This window comes from Bos indicus x Bos taurus, chromosome 22 (assembly GCF_003369695.1).
Source record: "Bos indicus x Bos taurus breed Angus x Brahman F1 hybrid chromosome 22, Bos_hybrid_MaternalHap_v2.0, whole genome shotgun sequence".
Lineage (NCBI taxonomy): Eukaryota > Metazoa > Chordata > Mammalia > Artiodactyla > Bovidae > Bos > Bos indicus x Bos taurus.
The window spans coordinates 12,694,134-12,716,718 of NC_040097.1; the positions used below are offsets into that span (position 1 = coordinate 12,694,134).

The following is a 22,585-nucleotide window of genomic DNA, read 5'->3' on the forward strand; positions in this document are numbered from 1 at the left end:
GATCTCCTTGCTCTCCAAGGGACTCTCAAGAGTCTTCTCCAACACCACAATTCAAAAGCATCAATTCTTTGGCACTCAGCTTTATAGTCCAATTCTCACATCCATACATGACTACTGGAAAAAACAGCTTTGACTAGACAGACCTTTGTTGGCAAAGTAATGTCTCTGCTTTTTAATATGCTGTCTAGGTTGGTCATAACTTTCCTTCCAAACACCAAGTGTCTTTTATTTTCATGGCTGCAGTCACCATCTGTAATGATTTTGGAGCCCCCAAAAATAAAGTCTGTCATTTTTTCCATTGTTCCCCCATCTATTTGCCATGAAGTGATGGGACCAGATGCTATTATCTTACTTTTCTGAATGTTGAGTTTTGAGCCAACTTTTTCACTCTCCTCTTTCACTTCCATCTTTTCACTTTCATCACTAAAGAGGCTCTTTAGTTCTTTGCTTTCTGCCATAAGGGTGGTGTTATCTGCATATCTGAGGTTATTGATATTTCTCCCGGCAATTTTGATTCCAGCTTGTGCTTCATGCTGGACTGAAGGAAGCATGATATACTCTCATGATGTACCCTGCATATAAGTTAAATAAGCAGGGTGAAAATATACAGCCTTGATGTACTCCTTTTCCTATTTGGAACCAGTCTGTTGTTCCATGTCCAGTTCTAACTGTTGCTTCCTGGCCTGCATACAGATTTCTCAGGAGGCAGGTAAGGTGGTCTGCTATTTCCATCTCTTAAAGAATTTTCCATAGTTTGTTGTGATCCACACAGTCAAAGACTTTGGCATAGTCAATAAAGCAGAAATAGATGTTTTCCTGGTATTCTCTTGCTTTTTTGACGATCCAACAGATGTTGGCAATTTGATCTCTGGTTCCTCTGCCTTTTCTAAAACCAGTTTGAGCATCTGGAAATTCATGGTTCACATGCTGTTGAAGCCTGGCTTGGAGAATTTTGAGTATTTACTAGCATGTGGAGATGAGTGCAATTGTGCGATAGTTTGAGCATTCTTTGGCATTGCCTTTCTTTGGGATTGGAATGAAAACTGACCTTTTCCAGTCCTGTGGCCCCTGCTGAGTTATCCAAATTTGCTGGCATATTGAGTACAACACTTTCACAGCATCATCTTTCAGGATTTGAAATAGCTCAACTGGAATTCCACCACCTCCACTAGCTTTGTTCATAGTGATGCTTCCTAAGGCCCACTTGACTTCACATTCCAGGATGTTTGGCTCTAGGTGAGTGATCACAGCATCGTGGTTATCTGGGTCATGAAGATCTTTTTTGTATAGTTCTTCTGTGTATTCCTGCCACCTCTTCTTAATATCTTCTGCTTCTGTTAGGTCCATACCATTTCTGTCCTTTATTGTGCCCATCTTTGCATGAAATGTTCCCTTGGTATCTCTAATTTTCTTGAAGAGATCTCTAGTCTTTCCCATTCTGTTGTTTTCCTCTATTTCTTTGCATTGATCACTGAGGAAAGCTTTCTTATCTCTCCTTGCTATTCTTTGGAATTCTGAAATCAAATAGGTATATCTTTCCTTTTCTCCTTTGGTTTTTGCTTCTCTTCTTTTCACAGCTATTTGTAAGGCCTCCTCAGACAACCATTTTGCCTTTTTGCATTTCTTTTTCTTGGTGATGGTCTTGATCACTGCCTCCTGTACAATGTCACGAACCTCTGTCCATAGTTCTTCAGGCACTCTATCAGATCTAATCCCTTGAATCTATTTCTCATTTTCAGTGTATAATCATAAGGGATTTGATTTAGGTCATACCTGAATGATTTAGTCATTTTCCCTATTTCTTCAATTTAAGTCTGAATTTGGCAATAAGGAGTTCATGATCTGAGCCACAGTCAGCTCCTGTCTTGTTCTTGCTGACTGTATAGAGCTTCTCCATCTTTGGCTGCAAAGAATATAATCAATCTGATTTCGGTGTTGACCATCTGGTGATGTCTGTGTGTAGAGTCTTCTCTTGTGTTGTTGGAAGAGGGTGTTTGCGAAGACCCGTGTGTTCTCTTGGCAAAACTCTACTAGTCTTTGCCCTGCTTCATTCCGTATTCCAAGGCCAAATTTGCCTGTTACTCCAGGTATTTCTTGACTTCCTACTTTTGCATTCCAGTCTCCTATAATGAAAAGGACATCTTTTTTGGGCGTCAGTTCTAAAAGGTCTTGTAGGTCTTCATAGAACCATTCAAGTTCAGCTTCTTCAGCATTATTAGTCAGGCCATAGACTTGGATTACTGTGATATTGAATGGTTTGCCTTGGAAATGAACAGAGATCATTTTGTCATTTCATTTTTGAGATTTCATCCAAGTACTGCATTTCAGACTCTTGTTGACTATGATAGCTACTCCATTTCTTCTAAGGAATTCTTGCCCACAGTAGTAGCTTTAATGGTCATCCGAGTTAAATTCACCCATTCCAGTCCATTTTAGTTGATTCCTAAAATGTCAACATTCACTCTTGCCACCTCCTGTTTGACCACTTCCAATTTGCCTTGATTCGTGGACCTAACAATATTGCAGGTTCCTATGCAATATTGCTCTTTACAGCATTGGAATTTACTTCTATCACCGGTCATATCCACAACTGGTGTTGTTTTTGCTTTGGCTCCGTCTCTTCATTCTTTCTGGAGTTATTTCTCCACTGATTTCCAGTAGCATATTGGACACCTACCAACCTGGGGAGTTCATCTTCCAGTGTCCTATCTTTTTGCCATTTTAATACTGTTCATGGGGTTCTCAAGACAAGAATACTGAAGTGGTTTGCCATTCCCTTCTCCAGTGGACCACATTTTGTCAGAGCTTTCCACCATGACCCGTCTATCTTGGGTGGCCCCACATGACATGGCTCATAGTTTCATTGAGTTTGACAAGGCTGTGTTCCATATGATCAGATTGGTTAGTTTTCTGTGATTGTGGTTTTCATTCATTCTGTCCTCTGATGGAGGAGGATAAGAGGCTTATGGAAGCTTCCTGATGGGAGAGACTGACTGAGAGGAAACTGGGTCTTGTTCTGATGGGTGGGGCCATGCTTAGTAAATCTTGAATCCAATTTTCTGTTGATGGGCGGGGCTGCGTTCCCTCCATGTTATTTGACCTGAGGCCAAACTATGGTGGAGGTAATGAAGATAATGGTGACCTCCTTCAAAAGGTCCCAGGCACGCACTGCTGCACTCAGGGCCCCCAGCCTGCAGCAGGCCACCACTTACCCACACCTCCGCCGGAGGCTCCTGGACACTCACGGGCGAGTCTGGGTCAGTCTCCTGTGGGATCACTGCTCCTTTCTCCTGGGTCCTGGTGTGCACACGGTTGTGTTTGTGCGCTCCATGACTCTGTCTCCCCAGTCCTGTGTAAGCTCTGGTGGCTCTATGGTGGGGTTAATGGTGACCTCCTCCAGGAGGACTTATGCCAGACCCAGGTCTACTGCACCCAGAGCCCCTGCCCCTGCAGCAGTCCACTGCTGACCTGCACCCACAGGAGACACTCAAACACAGTTCTGTCTTAGTCTCTGTCGGGTCTCTGGGTCCTGGTGCGCCCAAGGTTTGTTTGAGCCCTCTGAGGGTCTCTGGTGGGTATGGGGTTTGATTCTAAATGTGATTTCGTGATTTCACCCCTCCTACCATCTTGCTGAGACTTCTCCTTTGCCCTTGGAAGTGGGGTATCTCCTCAAAGTCGCTCCAGCACCACGCAGCTGCCACTCCAGATCTAGATCTTTCTAAGTATTACTTACCATGAGCATGTGAAAAAAAAAAAAAAAAAAAATATATATATATATATATATATAATATGGACTTGGAGTCCTGAAGAAGTCCTGCCAGGAACTAGAGGCTCACTCACTGCAGTCAGGGCCTCAGGAAGCAGTTCCCAGGCCTCCACCCTCCACTGGATTTCCCAGCTGGGGGTTGGCACTTCTGGGAGCAGGCAAATCTCCCCAAAGCAGAGACAGCCACTGCCCAGAAGCTCTGACTTCATGAATAGCAGCCCACTGACTCCTCACAATGGGGCCTGGAATGACCCCTTCAGAATTTCTTTCCTGGCTTTGTCTGGGGGCCCAGTTGAAATGTGACATTACAGGGTGTGGGGAGATGACCTTGTACTTTGGGGAGCCACTGGCCCTTCTGGCAAAGTGTGATGGGCCTCTACTCCCTTCTTTCCAGAGCATTGCTGTTTTTCTGGTCTTCTGTCTGGTTCCTGCCCCAAATGAGGACTCAGATTGACAGCACAGAGGCTGAGGCCCAGGGCTGCCCCAGGCCCAGGGACATAGAGCCCTGAGGGACAGCCCGTGAAGGTTCAGAGCCTAGCCCACTGTTTGGAGTATTCTGGGCTTCTTAAGGGAGGGCCATGGCCTGCCAGCTGGCTGGTCATCCTGAGCAAAGCCCTGCCTAACTAGGGCCTCTTTTTCCCATCCTATAGAGTAGAAATAGGGTGAACCTGAAGATGTCTTAGATTCCATTTAATTCCAAATTCTGTCTAATGACTCTGGCTCCCTCAAGTCCCCAGATGTCCCTCAGGGGCCTCTTGAGCAACCTCAGAATTTCCTATTATGAGTTGTTCCTCCCACAAAGCTCTAAGTAGTGAGGGATGAGGTGGCAGCCTGGAGGAAAGGGGCTGGGGGTGGGCATGAGGAGGGGCTGCTGGGCAATGCTGGCAGGACAACAGTTCTGCCACAGCCCCAGGGCCTAGCGGTCAGTGACTGCAGACACTGAAGGTGATTGCATGAACCATGTGGAAGGGCCCTTCTTCTTTCTGCTCCCAGGTGTCAGCCCAGAGCTGGGTGCCTGGTGGTAGTAGGGGTCACTATAAGAATTCAAGAGGCCGGAGGAGAGCAGGGACCCCCAGCCAGGCATCAGCAGTTCCCTTTGTTGATCTACCATCATTTTGCTAAGGTGGCAACTCTCTGTCTTTGCTTCTGTGGCTGCTGCCATTTCCAGTCACTAGTCCCCTCTTTCCTTGTGGCTTCTGCTGCCTCCTAGCTTCTGTTTCCTCACTCCATTTCTCTGCCCCCAGGAGTCAACTCTCTCTGTACATACCACAGTCAAATGAAGTCTTGGCTTTCAGTCAGGACCATAGTCTGATCCATACATGAGCTATCCTGTGACTAGGCATTCTCATTATCTCTGCTCAGTGGTGGCCAAGTGGGAGGGTCACTGGGTCATTTTGTTCAGAAAAGTATGGCCAGCACATGATGGCCACTCTGGAAGGTCTAGGGGCTGGCAGGGCTCTGGGATGGCCCAGAAGGACCCAGCCCCCACTGGGAGGCACTAAGACCGTGCCTCTGAGGCTGCCATGGTCCTGGACCACAACTCCAGCCTCACTGGGGACTTCTGGGAGAACGATCCTCCAAAGGGCCAAGGGCAGCTGAGTTCCTGGTCAGACTGAGAACACAGGGAGGAACACGACACATGGCCTGGTCCTCCAGGTGCTCAGAGTCTAGAGACAGTGATCAGATCCAAACATGCGAACCTCAACCAAACATTAACAGTAGAATGTAGGCCCTTTGGGAGCTTGGAGCCTGGAGCAGGGCTGTCTGTGCTCAGCTAGGGGACAAAAAAGGAAGAAGACATTTGGAGGGACAGAGAGAAGAGATGTGAGGTACAGAGAAGTGGAAGGTGGGAAAAGTTACCTTCAGAAAGCAACTTGGAGCTGGATCACAGGACTCGGGGATTGTCTTTCCCAAGGGGCACAGGAATCATAGAGGGTAATGAGGAAGGAGTCAGCCATGGAGATCCGAGTCTCAGGGTGGTAAGTCTGGTTTTGGGCCCTGGCCCTGATAAGTCTGGTTTTGGGCCCTGGAGAAGGGAGGTGAGATAACTGTGATCCAGGAGGCCAGACCAGAGGCTGTGCCCATGATGTGGTGACAATGCTGAGATGCCTTTTGTTTTAAATGTGAGTCCATATTCCATCATCATCACCCCCTCCCAGAGGGTCTCTGGGCCCGTTTGTCAACGCAATACTTCTGGCTTCCCCATGGGGCTCCGTGTCCCACAGCCACTGGGTGTGAAGCCCTAACACTGTGGATGACACCCACCGAGTTACCTTGGTACAGGTAGATCCAGGCCCATCACTCCACCCATGCCCAGCTTCCCCAGGGGAACCTCCCGCCTCCTGCCCCTCCCACCCCCTGCTCTCCCGCCCCCGATGCAGGTCGATGACCCCACTTGGGAAAACATCAGGCTTGCTCATATAAGGAGCCCGGGGCCAGGCCAGCATGCCCAGCAATGGCGTTGGCTCAGTGGCCCTACCTCATCTTGGCCCTGCTCTCCGGCTTGGCAGTCTCTGGCTTCCCTAGAAACCCATCCCTGCTGCTTGGGGTAAGTCTGCCCCTTATTCACCAATAGGCAGGCAGGGAGGCCACACTGGGCAGTCCTCTGTAGAATGAGGAGGAGGCAGAGGCTGGGCAGTGAGCTGCAAGGAACAGGGCAGGGTATAGGGGGACCTGGGCCCCAGACCTGCTGTCAAATCTGATGAGACAGCTTCCCCGGGGGAGCTTAAATCTCTTGGGCCTCTGTTTGCTGACTTGTCAGGTGGGTGATGCACCACGATCAGCTCACCTCACTGAGGGGCTCTGGGGTTCATATATAGACAAGGGGAGAGGCCTCTAGGAATGGCCAGGCTGAGCTGCATGGGGTACAGTGGTGGTGGGGTCTGGAGGCCTGGGGCCTAGGGAGGGGCAGAATGAGTCGGGGTATATGGTGCAGGGGGAGAGCACTGACTTTGGCCCTCCCTGACACGCTCCCCTAGACCTTCCCCCGGACCTCAGTCTCTCCATCTACTCAGAGCCCTTTCTACTCTGACATGTGGCTCTGGGTGGGTCCTCCATCCGGAGGCACCTCAAGGTGTGTGTAGGTACTGGGGGAGGTGGTCACTGCTGAACCCTGGCCTCAGCCCACAGCCTCTACCCAGGCCACGGTAGCCTTGGCCTTGGCCCGACCCCTGTGTTTGTCTTTGTTTTTTTCCAGAAACGGAGCCTCCCGGGAGGGGTGAGAACTTTCACAAGAGATGGGGCAGGGCAGAGCTGGTTGCCCAACAGCGGAGGAAGTGGGCGACAGGGGAAGGTCCCTCCAGCTGGCAAACTCCCTCATGGCCCCCTGCCCTGGCAGACCCCTGCTGCCTCCTGAGCCCTGGGAGAAATCTCCAGGGAACCATGCCCCTCAGACTCGCTGATGCAATGGAGGACCACCCTTCCACGGGTCCTTCTTCCCACAAACGCTTACCGAGTATTTATCAGACCCCATGCATGGGGCAAGAGACACAGAGTGAATGACCCTGTGATGCCTTCGCGAAGCATCTTTATATCCATGTTCAATCCAGATGTCTCCCTAGAACATCCCTTGGCCCATCATCCCGTTGGAAAGAGGGTGCTGGGGGGCGCGAAGGCCCTCCCCATGCATCGCCCTTGGTGCAGGAAATAAGGGCCTTTTTGGGAGACAGAACCAGGCAGCTATCAAAGGACACAGGGAGCAGAATGGAGTGTGTGTGGACATGCTCTTTCTAAGCTGAGCTCTGGAAGATGAGCGGGAAGAGCTAGGAGCCAGCATGGTAGGGACATGGACTGAGCAGAGGAGGCAGGACCTGCCCAGCGGCCCCCAGAGCCATGGGGAAGGCTGTCCTGGGGGTGGTAGGGAGAATAGAAGGACTTTAAACAGGAGAAGGACAGGTCAAATTTGAGTTTTTACACCATCTCACTGGCTACAGCTGCATGTAAACCAGATTATAGAGCTAAGGAGGCAGAGCAGCCATCACAACAGTGGTGGCCAGTTAAAGGTAGCGACCAAAGATACTGCCCAGGCTTCTGACGTGTGTGACTGGGAGACTGGAGGGGCCACTTACCAGGCAGGAGCTTTGTAGCCCACAAAGGGGAGCTTGAAGGGGAGCAGCCAGGAGGAGGTCCTGGTTTCCAGGGGCCTCAGGCTGGCTGGTCACAGTCCGCTGATACACTGTCCCTCTCCCTCAGGCAGTCGATGGCATCGAAGTCTACAGCACCAAGGTCAACTGCAAGGTGACCTCCCGCTTCGCTCACAATGTCGTCACCACCAGGGCCGTCAACCACGCAAACACAGCCAAGGAGGTGTCCTTCGATGTGGAGCTGCCCAAGACAGCCTTCATCACCAACTTCACCTTGTGGGTGTCACCACAGCTTCTGGCTCTGGGCAGGGAGGGGAGTCTGGCTCAGCCTGAGCCCCTCCTTCCCCAACTCTCTATCTCTGCAGGACCATCGATGGTGTTACCTACCCGGGAAAGGTCAAGGAGAAGGAAGTTGCCAAGAAGCAATATGAGAAGGCCGTGTCCCAGGGCAAGACAGCTGGCCTGGTCAAGTAAGTGTGGACCCCCAGGCCTTGGGGAGAATGTCAGGGCTGTGAGGGCCCTCAGAGACACTAACAAAAGAACAGCAGCTATTATTATTACCTGGCAAAATGTGCTGTAATTCTTACAACGTTATCTTACTTTGAAGTTGAGGCAACCAAGGCTCAGTGTGGGTAGGGGGCTCTCCCAGGGGGAAACCAGAGGCCCAGGAAGCAGGGGGCTGTGCTCTTTCTGGGGCAGTCATTGTTTTTCATCCCCATTCAGGGCCTCTGGGCGGAAGCTGGAGAAATTCACGGTCTCAGTCAATGTGGCTGCAGGCAGCAAGGTCACTTTTGAGCTAACCTACGAGGAGCTGCTCAAGAGGCATAAGGGCAAGTACGAGATGTACCTCAAGGTCCAGCCCAAGCAACTGGTCAAGCACTTTGAGGTAACTGGCCACTCGCTTGTAGCCCCTGAGGGGATGGGGTGCCAGAAAGAGCCCTGGGCAGAGCCCACAGGAGAAGTATAGGAGCCCAGGCCCCAGCAACTGGCCAAGGAGGCGTGGGGGAATTACAGTGGTGCTGCCCACAGCACTTGGGCCAAAGGGAGGAGGCCAGACTATACCTGGACTATCCAGGTTGGGTGCTGGGCCCTTGAGGGCAACATCACCAAGTGTTTCTGTAATGCTGGTAACTGGTTACTTGGGCATTTTTACCTACATCAGAGTACAAAGCCAAAGGAAATGCTTTTAGTGGTAGACTCTGGGGCACCATATGGCAGGGAGTGGAAGAGCTTTGGGGTCAGAGTACCCAGCTGCAAACCCATGTGGTCATCTCCTTGCTGGGAGGCAGCAGGCTTGGGTGTCACAGAGTTGTCCTAGTGGCTGGTCCCTGCGCCACACTGACCCATCTCCTCACCCTTGTTGTCCTGGAGGCTGGGCTCAGCACTGTCACTAAGTGACATCCCGTGACACTTGGCCATTTCAGATCACGGTAGACATCTTCGAGCCACAGGGCATCAGCACCCTGGATGCTGAAGCCTCGTTCATCACCAATGACCTCTTGGGCAGCGCCCTCACCAAGTCCTTCTCAGGGAAAAAGGTGGTATAGATGCCTCTGGGGCCTGGGGGGAGGGAGCAGGGGCAGGAACACTGAGTCTAGCAAGGTGAGTTTGAACCTGGGGGTTTGACAGATGCAAGGGAGAGACAGAGAGAGAGAGAGAGAGAGAGAGAGAGAGAGAGAGAGTGTGTGTGTGTGTGTGTGTAGGTATGAGGCGGGGATCAGGGAGGGGGAGAAGTCTGTAACATCCCCTTTCTCCTAGGCCACCTGGGGCAGGAGTCAGGATGCTGGAGGCAGGGGGCTGTTTGCTGGTGATGACCTGCCAGAGGAACTGGGGTCTCAACTGCACTGGGGAGGGGACAGGGAAACCATTTATGAAGCCTGATCCTGTTTCACTTCGGGAAGGTAGGGCAGGCTGCTGGTCCCTGTTTTACAGAGAAGGAGACAGAGACCTGAGGGAGTTTTTCAGATCTGACTCCACATGAGTGGTGAAAGAAAGGGAAATTCATTCTTGGTGCTCGTGGTTGGCTCTGGACCCCAAGGTCCCCAGCAATTCCAGGGGTCTTGCTGATCGTGGGTAGTGGATGAATACATGTTTACATGGACAGCAAACCTCAGTCAGGACTCCCAGGGCGAGGCTCGAGGAGCACACTCTCAAGAGGGCTGGTGACCTCTGCAGGCGGTGTCCCCGCCCAGGGCCCCTTCCTCACTCTCTACTCTGCTCCTTCCTTGCTCCTCTTGACAAAAAGCACACAGTGTCACCCAATGAGAAGTTCCTTTTCATAGTGCAGAATTCTCCTCCCTAAGTGGCTTCTAGGTGCAGACAGAGCTAAGGGACTTGTGAGGCCCAGAGAACCAGGAGAGTGAAAGCCTGGCTCAGATAAGGCCTCTAGCCTCCAAGGGGCTCCTGATCTCCGAGGCGGAGAGAGGTGCTCAGGAAGGCCAGAGTACCCCAGAGGGCGGCAGGACTCAGGCACTTTGCTGAGTGCCCAGGGCAGCCCCAGGCTGAGGTCTGCAGAGGGCAGGCCCTGCCCAAGCTGAGAGAGGCCCTCCATCACCCTCCCTCAGGGCCATGTGTCCTTCAAACCCAGCTTGGACCAACAGCGTTCCTGCCCAACCTGCACAGACTCCCTCCTCAAAGGAGATTTCATCATCACCTATGATGTGAACAGAGAATCTCCCGCCAATGTGCAAGTAGGTACCTGCCAACTGGCTCTGCCAGGCTGATCCATCCCCTACTTTGCTCTGGTGAGGGCTGATGTGTGGAGGGACTGCAGCTTCATCTAGTAAAACAACCTTGATCTTCAGCCCAAGCATGAAGTTCCTGCAAGGCATGGGGACCACAGGCGGACCAGAGCCTTTATGTGGTGCCCCCTGGAGGCGAAGAAAGGACATCTTTATTTGGCGCTGCTAAAAGTCTGGGTTCTATTTTCAAGGGTAGCCAATGTGAGGTTGCTGAAGGGCCACTGGTCTCCAGTCTCCCTCTCCCCTTTCCAGATCGTCAATGGCTACTTTGTGCACTTCTTTGCACCTCAAGGCCTTCCGGTGGTGCCCAAGAGCGTGGTCTTTGTGATTGACGTCAGCGGCTCCATGCACGGTCGGAAAATGGAACAGGTACTCTCCTTGGTGCAAGAGTGGCTGATGGATGGGAGACACAGGGAGATATTTTTAAAGTGGATGAAGCTAATATTCCAGTGAAAGAGAAGAAAGGAGGGCGGGATTTTTAAAAGGCACAAAGCCTCTTTTCCTGCAGATGGCAGGGCCCTGGGCCGGGAACATATCTTCTTGTCTGCTTGTCTTTCTCCTTCCCAGACAAAGGATGCCCTCCTCAAAATTCTGGAGGATGTCAAACAGGATGACTACTTGAATTTCATTCTGTTCAGTGGAGACGTGACCACTTGGAAAGACAGTTTAGTTCCAGCCACTCCTGAGAACATCCAGGAAGCCAGTAAATTTGTGATGGATATTCAAGACCGAGGAAGTAAGAACAGAGGGGAGGGAGCTACATCCTGCCGTTCCTCTCTGCCTGAGCAGCCTGTTTCCCTTCTGCCTTGGCAGCAGAGACTTTGCTGGTCTGGGCCCTGCAGATCCAAGCTGTGGATAGAGGTGGGATGGAGAGTCCTCAGGCTTGACATTGCGATGTCTTCTCTGTGGTCTAGGGAAACCCATTTCTTTCCAACCTGTGATCTCCACAAGGTAATGCCACAGAGAACTCTTATCCGTGGCATTTCATATGAAAGATGACAAGTGACGTCTACACTACTCCCCACTCCTCCCTGTGAGAGGAGCTGGCAGTCCATTTAACTGTTCTCCAATCACAATGTGTTCTTACAGTCACCATGTGCATCTATCCTTGCAGCAGCCCTGAGAGGCTGGTCCTCTTACTCATTTGAAAGACTAAGTCATCCATTCATCACTCACTGAGTCATCCAGTCAATATTTACTGAGTACCACCGCGCACAGGCAGGCAGGGTCTTTGGGCATGTGAGCAGGGACTGTTGTCTCGACTGCCTCCCCCTGGCACCCTGAGGATCCCCTCTCATGGTGCCTCTGTCTGTGTGCCAGTGACCAACATCAATGACGCACTGCTGAGGGGCATCAGTATGCTGAACAAGGCCCGGGAGGAGCATACAGTCCCAGAGAGGAGCACCTCCATTATCATCATGCTGACCGACGGGGACGCCAATGTGGGTGAGGCCGCGTGTGTGGCTCTGGCTGCCGCTCCTGGCGCTATAGCCAGCGTGCTGCACGACCTTGGGCAGCTCTCCCCAGGGTCCCCCGTGATCTGTGAGCCCCTGAAGGGCTCTGCTCGCCCCAGTGTCTGCTCACTGAGGGCTTGTGGCCATGACTCTGCCAGCTCTGCACAGGCAGGGGTCAGATCTCTGCAGACAGAGCTGGTCCAGACAGTTGCTGGGGCTATGGCTGCAGCGTAAATACCTCCTTCTCCCGCAGGTGAAAGCAGACCTGAGAAAATCCAAGAGAATGTGCGGAATGCCATTGGCGGCAAGTTCCCCTTGTATAACTTGGGCTTTGGCAACAATCTGAATTATAACTTCCTGGAAAATATGGCCCTGGAGAACCATGGGCTTGCCCGGCGCATTTATGAGGATTCCGATGCCAACTTGCAGTTGCAGGTGTGCCTTGCCTCATATCCCTCTGGGAATGGGGAGCTCACTACTTCCTCAAGAAGCTGTTCCACTGTGTGACGATTTAAGTTCTTAGAAAGAACTTCCTCTCGGGTTGAAATCTCTCTCTGGTCACCTCTTACCCATCAGTACAGGTTCTGATTTTGTCCACAGGCTGCACAGAACAGACCTGCTTCCTCCGTAGGACTGCCATATCAGATCTAAGACCTCCAGTTAAATAGGAACTTCTCATAAACAACGAATAATTTTTTAGCAAGCATGCTCCAAACACTGAACAGGACACTGTACTTAGTTTGCTGTGCTGTGTTAAGTTGCTCCAGTCATGTCTGACTCTGTGTGACGCTATGGACTCTAGCCCACCAGGCTCTTCTGTCCATGGGAGTCTCCAGGAAGGAATACTGGAGGGGGTTGCCACACCCTACTCCAGGGGATCTTCTAACCCAGGGACTGAACCCCTGTCTCTTACGTCTCCTGCATTGGCAGGAGGGTTCTTTACCACTAGTTCTACCTAAGAAGCCCCACATTTAGTTTGCTAGTGCTGCCTTAATAAATTACCATACCCGGGCGGCTTCCACAGGCCATTGTTAGTGGTGGTTGCTCAGTCGTGTCCGACTGTTTGTGACCCCATGGGCTGTAGCCTGTCAGGCTTCTCTGTCCATGGAATTCTCCAGGCAAGAATACTGGAGTGGGCTGCCATCCCTTCTCCAGGGTATCTTCCCGACCCAGGGATCAAACTTGGATCTCCTGTATTTCAGGTGGATTCTTTACCATCTGAGCCATCAGGGAAGCCCTCCCTGGGTGGCTTCCACAGCAGACATTTATTGTCTCATATGTCTAGAGGCTGGATGTCCAAGATCAAGATGCTGGCAGGGTTGGTTCCTTGTGAGAGCTAGGAGGGAAGGCTCTACTCTAGACCTCTCTCCTTGGCCTGTCGATGGCCATTTTCTCCTTGTATATCTTCATATCATTTTCTCTGTGGGCATGTCTGCCTCTGGGTCCAAATTTCCCTCTTTCAAGGACACCAGTCATACCGGATTGGAGTCCATCCTAAACAACTCATTTTAACTTGATCTCTGTAAAGAGCTTTTCTCCAAATTTAAGGTCATGTCCTGAAGCACGGGAGTAAGGATTTTCACCTGTGTATTTTGGGGTTACAAAATGTGTCCCTATGACAGCTGTACTTATACTAAAAAGTAACCTGTCACTTACCTGTTATTCAAATGTAAGTCATGCCCTGCATTTTCATTTGCTAAATCTGGTAGCCCCTCTCCTCCCCAGCACAGGCAGTGCCTCTCCACCTCTGCAGTGGAGCCCCCGGCCTTCCTCCTGAGTCTCCTGGTCTCCACGCTCTCACTCCACGTCAGCTTCTCTAGTCAGCCTCCACTCTTCCTCTTCTTTTTACTTTCATTTCAACAAACAAACATTTCTTGAATCCTATGTGTCAAGAACTCTGTCCTTTCCTTTTCTATTCTTCCCAGTCTCTAATTGGGATGGCGGGGGCATTGAGGAGGAGGTTCCCCAAACTGAAGGACACAGTCAGGGCCAGGTGGAAGTGGAGATCAGGAGCTGGACTGGCCTAGCTTGAGAGATCCAGCCACCTGCAGAAGCACCAGTGGGAACCTGCCCACCCTGTCCCCTCCCTGCCTGCACTGGTGGCCTGAGATGATCAGGGCCCTCATCTGAACTCTAGGGCTTCTATGAGGAGGTGGCCAACCCACTGCTGACAGGCGTGGAGGTAGAGTACCCTCAGAATGCCATCCTGGACCTCACCCAGAACAGTTACCAGCACTTCTATGATGGCTCTGAGATTGTGGTAGCCGGGCGCCTGGCGGATGAGGACATGAACAGCTTTAAGGCAGCTGTGAAAGGCCACGGGGTAAGCTGACCCGGGGGCCTTCTTGTGTGCTAGGGGTGGGGGACCTACCGATGCAGCCTCTGAACCAGGCCAACCTGGCTCCAGGACACTAGCCTCTTGCCTCCTCCCACCCCCATCCCAGGCCATCAACGACCTGACCTTCACCGAGGAAGTGGACATGAAGGAGATGGAGAAGGCCCTGCAGGAGCGGGACTACATTTTTGGGGACTACATTGAGCGGCTCTGGGCCTACCTCACCATCGAGCAGCTGCTGGACAAACGGTGACCCTAACCCACCCCTCACACAGCGAGGCCCTGCCCTGACCCCCAGCCTTGCCTCAGCACCTACCTGTGCACCACCCCCCATGCTGGCTATGCTCCAGGAGAGCCCAAGAGGAGGAAACTTTCACCTTGCGACGTGCACCTCCATGCCCACTGCAGCTGCCCGATCCTTCTCTTGGCCAGGCCCCCATGGCCTGTTTTTCCTGGAGCAGAGAGGGTCTGTGACGGGGGGCTCAGGCAGGAGCCTGGGAGCATCTTGAGGGCAGGGATGAGCCTTGACATCCTGTCCCCCACACCCAGCACGGGTCTGCAGAGATGCTGAGGAACATAATGGAAGGCTGAGACCCCAGCCCTCAGCCCCAGGGGGCAGAGCTTGGCCATGCGAGGGGGCCGTGTCAGCCTTCTGTTGGGCTGGATTGGCTGGGAAAGATGCTGGCACTCAGCATGTGAACACCATGGTGACCGACTGGCTGTGGCCATGTTGAGCCCCTTGTGGCTTTCACCTGGAGAAACATGCCCAGAGAGGAATCAGGGCAGGTCCATCTATCCCAGGGAGCTGATGAAACCATTTTCTCTGACTGCTAGTGGGCTCCATCCTAGGGGACACCCATTGGGAGAGGTGGAGGGGGTCTTGGGCTGACCCTCCCACCCTGCCCGTCCCCACAGCAAGAATGCCCAGGGTGAGGAGAAGGAGATTCTCACGGCCCAGGCCTTGGAGCTGTCCCTCAAGTACCACTTCGTGACTCCGCTGACCTCCATGGTGGTGACCAAGCCTGAGGACAACGAGAACCAGACGGCCATTGCCAACAAGCCCGGAGAAGGTAGGCACAGACGGTGGGGGGCCACAAGTTGGATGCCTCCTTCCAGGCCCCTGACCCTGGGTGCCCTGAAAAGAAGTGGGCCTGCTGAGAAAGGCAGGTCTAGGAGGCATCAGAGGAAAATTGGCCAACGACCGGGGAGGGTGTTATAGAGGGAGGGAAGCCATTAGTGTGACTAGTGGAATGTAGGCATGAATAGGAAGAGCCTTGAAGTCTCTAAAGGGGGCAGGGTGTCCAGGATCATTTCTAGGAAAAGGACTGAGGTTGCAGCATGGAAGTGTTGTTAGATAAGACGAAGCACTTCCGACCTAAAAGTTCAGCCTGGAGACAGCACCTGGGGATTGTGAGAGTAAGAGGCCATGAGAGCTGGAGGCTGGGACCAGGCCTGGTCAACCAAACGCCATGAGTGCAGTGTCCTGAGGGTCCCTGCAATTGGCACTGGGAGATATGGGAGGTAAAGAGCCAGTCTGGGCCAGGCCTCTGCCTCCAGGAGCTCCTGCTTCCTGTGGGGGCACACATGGCCCATGGCTGGCCGGCCAGGCAGTGAGTCAGTCACTAGGGCCCTGACACTGGGGTTCTGTGGCCTCCAACCCCATGGTCTCCTCTTCCTCCCTTGCAGGGCCTCTGGATGCAGAAGGTGAGCTTCAGCCAGCGGCTGATGAGTTTCCCAGGAGGAGGTCAAGACAGGACCAAGGAGGCCTTTCCAATCACCCAGGGGACCCACCACCCAGGAAGGGGCCACCAGGACACCTGAGCTCAGCTCCCAGCTCTACTGCCAACTCACCAGGGGCCAGGGCAGGGCTCTGTTTACTCTGAGCCTCAGGGTTCTCATCAGCTGACAAAGGGGGGGGCTTCCCCTGCCCAAGGAGGGACAATTGGGATGAAAGTATTCTGTGACCTGCAAAAATGAGTAACTCAGTTAGTTACTCAGTAACCCCACAGCAAAGCTTTGAAGGAGGCCTCTTACGGTTCCCATTTTACAGAGAGGAAACTGAGGCATGGGGAAGTTAAGTTCCTTTGCTCAAGGACTCGTTCAGCAGGGGACCCAGCCAGGACTTTGGCCCAGGCAGCCTAGTTTTGGCACCGGCTCTGGAGTTCACAGCAGTCTGTGCTTGTCTCATTATGGAACTGGAACCTCATCCCCACACCATCAGGCAGGACGTCCCCAGCCCCTACCGGCCTGCCTTGTCTCTATCCACACAGGCTGTTCTAACCAAACAGTGTATTTCGACTGGGTCACGGCTCTGCCCTCTGAATAGCCCTGTGAGATGTAGTCACTGGTGCACGTGTGTGTGAGTGTGTGTGTAGGTGCATGTCGGTGCATGTTTTGCTACTGAGGACAATAGTCACCTGTGAGCCTCATTCTACTCCAGCCTCGGGACTGTAGTTTAGGGTGGCAGACAGAATTGCTCGTGACAGAGACACTGATAACCTAATGGCTTTTATTTTAGCCACTTGGAAATGCCGATCCCCTGCATTAACATTAGGCCCCTACTACCACCAGCCCTAGAAAGGGATTCCTTGGGGGCACCCCATTTCTGAAGCCTAAACTTAGGGGGTCACATTCCCACCTCTGTAAGCATTGGGGCCCCACTGGGGACAGCAGCCCCAAGACAGGCAGAAGGCCTGGGGTTCGGGGGAGGGAACCCCCTAGACCTTGCTCACACTTACCCTTTGGCTTCTTTTTTCAGAGGTCCCGTCCATGGCTTACCTGAGTGAGTATGTGCCAGCTGCCACAGAGCGCGGCCCTGCATGGTTCCCCTCAGGAGTCTTTCCTGAATCAGCTCTCTGGAACAGGCAGATGGCTGGGGGGGTCCTGAGGAGATGGGGGGAGGTTAAGAGCATTAGGGAGCCTGAAGGTGAGGGGCATGAACCAAACTCTGGGTGGGGGTCTTGGTGCCTCCCCTGGCCTGTTTGTTTCGCTCAGCCCTCTCTCTTTCGTCCACAGCCAGCTACCAGGCTCCCCAAACACCCTACTACTACGGTGAGTTTCCCAGCTTCCCCAGGTCGAGGCTCTGGGCCTAGGACCTCAGGCAGGCCTCCTGCCTGTCTAGGAGTCCATCCCACAGGGACTAGGAGGCAAGGGGAGGTCCCTGGAACAGTGAAAGATCCCGAGAGCCAGCCTCTTCTCTGTGTGTTCTCAGTGGATGGGGACCCCCATTTCATCATCCAAATTCCAGAGAAGGATGATGCCATCTGCTTCAATATTGATGAAGACCCAGGCACAGTGCTGCGCCTCATTCAGGACCCTGTCACAGGTGGGGGCCATGGACTGGGGCCAGGGGCCCTTCCTGAGACGGCCTGGAGCCCCCAGGGTGGACACATGGGCCAGGCTCACTCTGCCCCAAATGCACCCATCTTTAAAGGTAGATTCCATCCTGTAGGGATTTCATATTCCATCCACAGCCACAGGGCCGGGGGTAATGGGGAGACGGTTAGAGTTAAGGCCTGCCTGGGCCTATGGGCAGGACTCACCCTGGGCGTGAGGAATAGTGTTTCTCTGGACAACACTCCCTGGCCCAGACAAGGGGCAGTTCCACAAGGTGGGCCCTCAGCCACCAGTGTGATCCCAATATGTCTAGGAACAGATAGGACTGGCTCTCAAATCCTGGTCTGTCAACTGAGAGACCTGGGTCCCCCACTGGGTTATCCCTCAGGAGGTCTGGCTGAAGGGGAAGCTGTGACCCTAAAAGACCAGTCTGGACTTAGGTCTTGCTGGTCTCTCATTGCCCCACCCATCTGGCAGGCCTCACAGTTAACGGGCAGATCATTGGTGAGAAGACAGGCCGCTCAGATTCCCAGACCAGAAGGACTTACTTTGGCAAACTGGGCATTGCCAGTGCTCAGATGGACTTCCGGATTGAGGTGACATGGGAGAATATCACCCTGTGGAATGGGGACTCACTGAGCACGTTCAGCTGGCTGGACACAGTCATGGTCACACAGGACGGGTAAAGCCCTGCTGCTGGGTCTCTGAGGGGTGATGGAGTGCGAGGGTCTTAGGGGGAATTTGAACAAATCCCAGAAGATCCACGGGGTTAACAGGAGAGACCAGTGGCCTCAGCTCCCACTCTGGGAAAGGTGAACATGGTGGCCCCCAGCCCAACCTTGGGGCTCCCCACCAAAGGCAGACAGATAGGTGGCTGGACAATTCACAGGACAACTTGAAGGAAGGACTGTGTGGACAAAAGCATTAGGTGGACCTGGCAGGCTGATGATGACAAAGATTCCTGTGTGCATCAGCTCTGGCTGAGCTCACTTGTTCTCAAACTCCTCTGCCTCTCCTGCACCTTCAGGTCACCCCCAAGCTGGGTGGGCAGGGCTACAGTGTTAGTCCCATGGCGGTTCAGAGAGGGGCAGAACCTACCCAACGTCACACAGGAAGCCCAGTGGCCTAGCTGGGGCTTGATCCCAGGTCTCCAGACCCCCAGGACAGCCCCTCGTCTGCTTACGGAGTAGCAGGAACCCACTCAGTGCAGGGCGAAGTCATTGTCCATAAGCATCTTCTCTCCAACACCCCTGACAGTTTCTGGAGTCTGTGTGCTCTCAGATGTCACGTTTCCTGCTCTGCCCTTGATTCAGACGCCTGGTATCATGGCCACTGGGCCCCACTGCTGACCTTTTCTTCTCTTCTAGGCTATCTGTGATGATCAACAGGAAGAAGAACATGGTGGTCTCCTTTGGAGACGGGGTTACTTTTGTGGTTGTCCTGCATCAGGTGTGGAAGAAAGAGCCTGCCCACCATGACTTCCTCGGCTTCTATGTGGTGAACAGTCGTGGGATGTCAGCACAGACACATGGGCTGCTGGGTATGAAATCTTCAAGCTTCAGGTCGTTCAGGCCACATGGTGGAGGGAAAAAGCCACGTGAAAGGGCCATCTTAGTCACCCTGGACCCAGCACTCAACACCCCACCCAGCCTTTGCATCAATCCTGGAAGGCCAGTGGCCTTGTCCCGTATGGCGGAGGTAGGGTTGACAGTGTGAATGTTTTTATTCCTAGGACAGTTCTTCCACCCCTTTGACTTTCAAGTGTCTGATGTCCACCCAGGCTCTGACCCCACAAAGCCAGATGCCACAATGGTGGTGAAGAACCATCAGCTGACAGTCACCAGGTGAGGGGACCCTGCTGATGTCCTCAGACTGCTGGGTACGAGATAGGAGGGAAGAGCTCTCTCCACCTACGCACATCAGCCTGGCTGGCTCTTGTCTTCCATGGGATTCCCTTGTTTCCCTCTGGGCTTTTGGCTCCCTCTAATCAGGAAAAAGCCAAATCTGGCCCCCTAGAAGGAGTAACCACATGACCTCACTCTTGACCAGAGTCTGGACTCGTAGAATTGGCAAGTTCACACCCCCTTTCAAGTTTAGGTCCATGAACGTGGCCATCTTGCCTACCCTGCACATCACAGCCTCTCTCTCCTTTCTTTCAGGGGCTCCCAGAAGGACTATAGGAAGGACATCAGCGTCGGCAGGAATGTTGCCTGCTGGTTCGTCCACAACAATGGGCAAGGGCTGATCGACGGCATCCACAGAGACTACATTGTCCCCAACCTGTTCTGAGTTGATACGCCAACTCCTGCTGAGATGGCCAGCCCAGCCTGCCTGGCATCTGGAACAGAGGCACAGAGTGGGGCGTGATAAAAGGCTGTGACAATAAAGGCCAAGAAGGAACTGGACTGCCCCCAGCCTCTGCCTGCTTCCATCAGCCCCTGCTCCAGGGACAGGCAGCTCGAAGGAAGGGTTGGCTGCTAGGAAGGCAACTTCCTGGGCCTCGCCATCAATGCAGCTGGTTGGGGGGTTACTACAGGAGTCAAACACAGGACAGTGGGGGAAGGAAAAAAATAATCGATTACGCAACAAAGGGCCTCTGAGAAGTCAGGAAGGACTGACTGCCTTTCAGGATTTAGGAAGGATGGAGGAAAAGTCAAGGGTCCCTGGCTCAGGAGCTCTTATCAGGGCTGAAGCTTGTTCTATGATACAGGAGCAGAGATGCTCCAAGGCGGATTCAGCCTGCCACTAATTGCGCCATCCATCTCTCCACTCTCTGATCATCTCACCATCCATCCACTGGCTCATCCACCAGCCCACCCCTCCACAATCCATCCATTCAGCAGCTAAACCCAACATTTTGGGCTAGGAACTGGGGGCACACAGCTTAGTAACTCAGTTCCTGTTTGCATGGGTGCTCCAGTTTGTCTTCAGCTTCACTGGGGATTCCTGGGATCCTCCAATCATTCCTTATGGTGACCACCTGCTGCTGCACCCTGTAAGTCCTGAGTGGGGTAGGGGTCAGACAGAGGTTCCTAGAGAAGCGGCTCTGCAGGCTGTCAGCCTGGACAAGCCTCTTCCACCTGAGCAACAGCACCTTTCCCTGCCTGGCCTTCCTGCTCCCAGAGAGAGCTCTTTTACAGAGCAGGACTGGTCATCACTTGCTGCCTGAAACCCTATAAATGACATCTCCCACCTAGGATTCTTGAGACAAAGACAAAAGTCCTCCCTGCTGTCCCTCCAGTTTCATCAGCCCCGCATACCAGGGGTTTCCTTTCAGTCTGGATTCCAGACACACAGACTGCTTTCAGTTCTGCAACATAATCCCTCCTTCCCCAGACCCTCAGCTCCTGCTGTTCTCGCTGCCTGAGGGGTGGAGGGCATGCAGGGTGGAGGGTACCCCGCTGAAGTGGTGCGGGGGAAGCAGTAAAACTGGAGGAGGTTGCAGCCAGGTTGGGAAGGGTCTCTAAAGCCATTGGGGCTGCTGGGGTGGGGTCTGGCTGTGGGTAACCAGGAAGTTCGGCTGCCTCCCACGCCAGGGGGCCCTTCTGTCTGAGCTGGAACACAGCTGGCCCAGGGCCCAACCCAGGGTGAAACATCCATCCCCAGAAGAGCTCCCCAGGCACTGTCACTGCTCTGGTGAGAGGGTGACATGAGACACAGCTCCAGACTGAATGTAGCAGAGGCCTGGGCTGGGCTGGCAGAAAGGGCCCAACCTGGAATGGGACACCCTGAAGTGGGCAGACCCTACCACTCATTCAGTCCCAAATTGGCTGAGAAGCCATGCAGCTTTAAACCAGTTATCTTGAGGTCAGTATTCACATTTGTGAAATGGGAAGAAGGGTCCTGCCAGATGGAGCATGTAAAGAGGCATCAGCATGGTGGTTTCTGGTCCTCCTGAGACACCTATATTTGTCCTGCTGCTCCCACTGATGACCAAGTCCAGGGGGTTGGAAGAAAGGCAGGAAGACTTCCCCAGCCCAAATTCTGCCCCCTCTTCCAACACATAATTAGGGGGTCTCTTGACAGAGGCCAGGACTAGGCAGACTCTGTTTTCTCCCCAGTCCCACGTCATTCTGGCTGGGTCGGTCCCTGCCTATGGCCTTTGATAGCTCCCCGAGCTTTCAGGATAGCAGCAGAACTCCATGGCGAGGTGTGTGCAGCCGGCACTGGCCTGGGCCTGTTCCCCATCTTGCCAGCATCCCCTTCCACCTCACCCCACAACACGGCTTCCCTTCACCTTGCTGAACTCAGTGCAGTGTCCTGGCTCTAGGCCTAGCGTCCTTGCCCTCCTTTTCCACTGGGCGAACTTCTTTTAGTTCTTCAAAACTCAATCCCAAGCCAGTCCCACCCACGCCATGCCCAGGAAGCCTTCCCGGCTATTCCTCAGGTTAGGCAAGTTGTCTCCCTCTGGGCTCCTTGTGGCACCCGCCTGTTCTCTGGGTGGCAGCTCTGTCAGGTGCCCAGGGTACCTGCAGCACTCTGCCGGGGCTTGGCCCAAGTGGGTGCTGGAAAGCACGCGGTGAACAAAACAAAGACGGGCATGGACCTACTTCCAATGGTTCACAACGCATGGCTGTCAGGTGCTGGCTGGGCCAGAAAGTCACCCAGGACCCCTCTGTAGGGGCACCAATTCACAGCCCAGCCCAGGGGCCAGTGTTTTGTCCTGGTACGTCAGAGCAAGCCCACAGCGAGTCTGATGGAGCCTCTGATGCTATTCCCTGATCTTGCCGAGCTCATCTCAGAGCCTCTGAAAGTGATCCTCACAAAGTGACTCAGTCCGAGGCCCCTGCAGGCCACCAGGCTTGATGGGGAGGCAGCAACGCAGGAAAGTGTCCCTGAGTGTTGGAAAACCTGCTGCTGGAAACCCCTTC

The 22,585-nt window shown here is 53.3% G+C and overlaps 1 protein-coding gene across 4 annotated transcripts; it reads left to right on the forward strand.

The window, feature by feature from the left end:
• The first annotated feature begins 6,184 nt into the window (after positions 1-6,184).
• On the forward strand, positions 6,185-20,123 carry ITIH3 (inter-alpha-trypsin inhibitor heavy chain 3). Of its 4 annotated transcripts, XM_027523224.1 has the most exons (22): positions 6,187-6,314; positions 6,963-6,983; positions 7,958-8,124; positions 8,214-8,318; positions 8,572-8,734; positions 9,273-9,386; positions 10,413-10,538; positions 10,842-10,958; positions 11,157-11,325; positions 11,910-12,035; positions 12,297-12,478; positions 14,181-14,366; positions 14,488-14,627; positions 15,294-15,448; positions 16,065-16,082; positions 17,137-17,160; positions 17,394-17,429; positions 17,590-17,703; positions 18,192-18,396; positions 19,082-19,254; positions 19,447-19,558; positions 19,874-20,123. In XM_027523224.1, exons 1-22 carry the CDS (start codon positions 6,222-6,224, stop codon positions 20,001-20,003), a joined length of 2,676 nt encoding a protein of 891 aa, XP_027379025.1. In that variant the 5' UTR covers positions 6,187-6,221; the 3' UTR covers positions 20,004-20,123. The 4 variants fall into 4 exon arrangements, with proteins under 4 accessions (XP_027379028.1, XP_027379025.1, XP_027379027.1 ...); XM_027523227.1 differs by lacking the exon at positions 19,874-20,123 and having other exon boundaries at positions 6,185-6,314; positions 19,452-19,544; XM_027523226.1 differs by lacking the exon at positions 17,590-17,703.
• The last annotated feature ends 2,462 nt before the right edge of the window (positions 20,124-22,585 follow it).

What these genes read in the sequence shown, in the direction of transcription:
- ITIH3 (XM_027523224.1), top strand. Translation starts at nt 6,222, where the DNA reads ATGGCGTTGGCTCAGTGGCCCTACCTCATCTTGGCCCTGCTCTCCGGC. An exon ending in CAGCTGTGAAAGGCCACGGG is followed by an intron (nt 14,367 to 14,487) that starts GTAAGCTGACCC and finishes CCCCCATCCCAG; the next exon opens with GCCATCAACGACCTGACCTT. An exon ending in ACAGACACATGGGCTGCTGG is followed by an intron (nt 19,255 to 19,446) that starts GTATGAAATCTT and finishes TTTTATTCCTAG; the next exon opens with GACAGTTCTTCCACCCCTTT.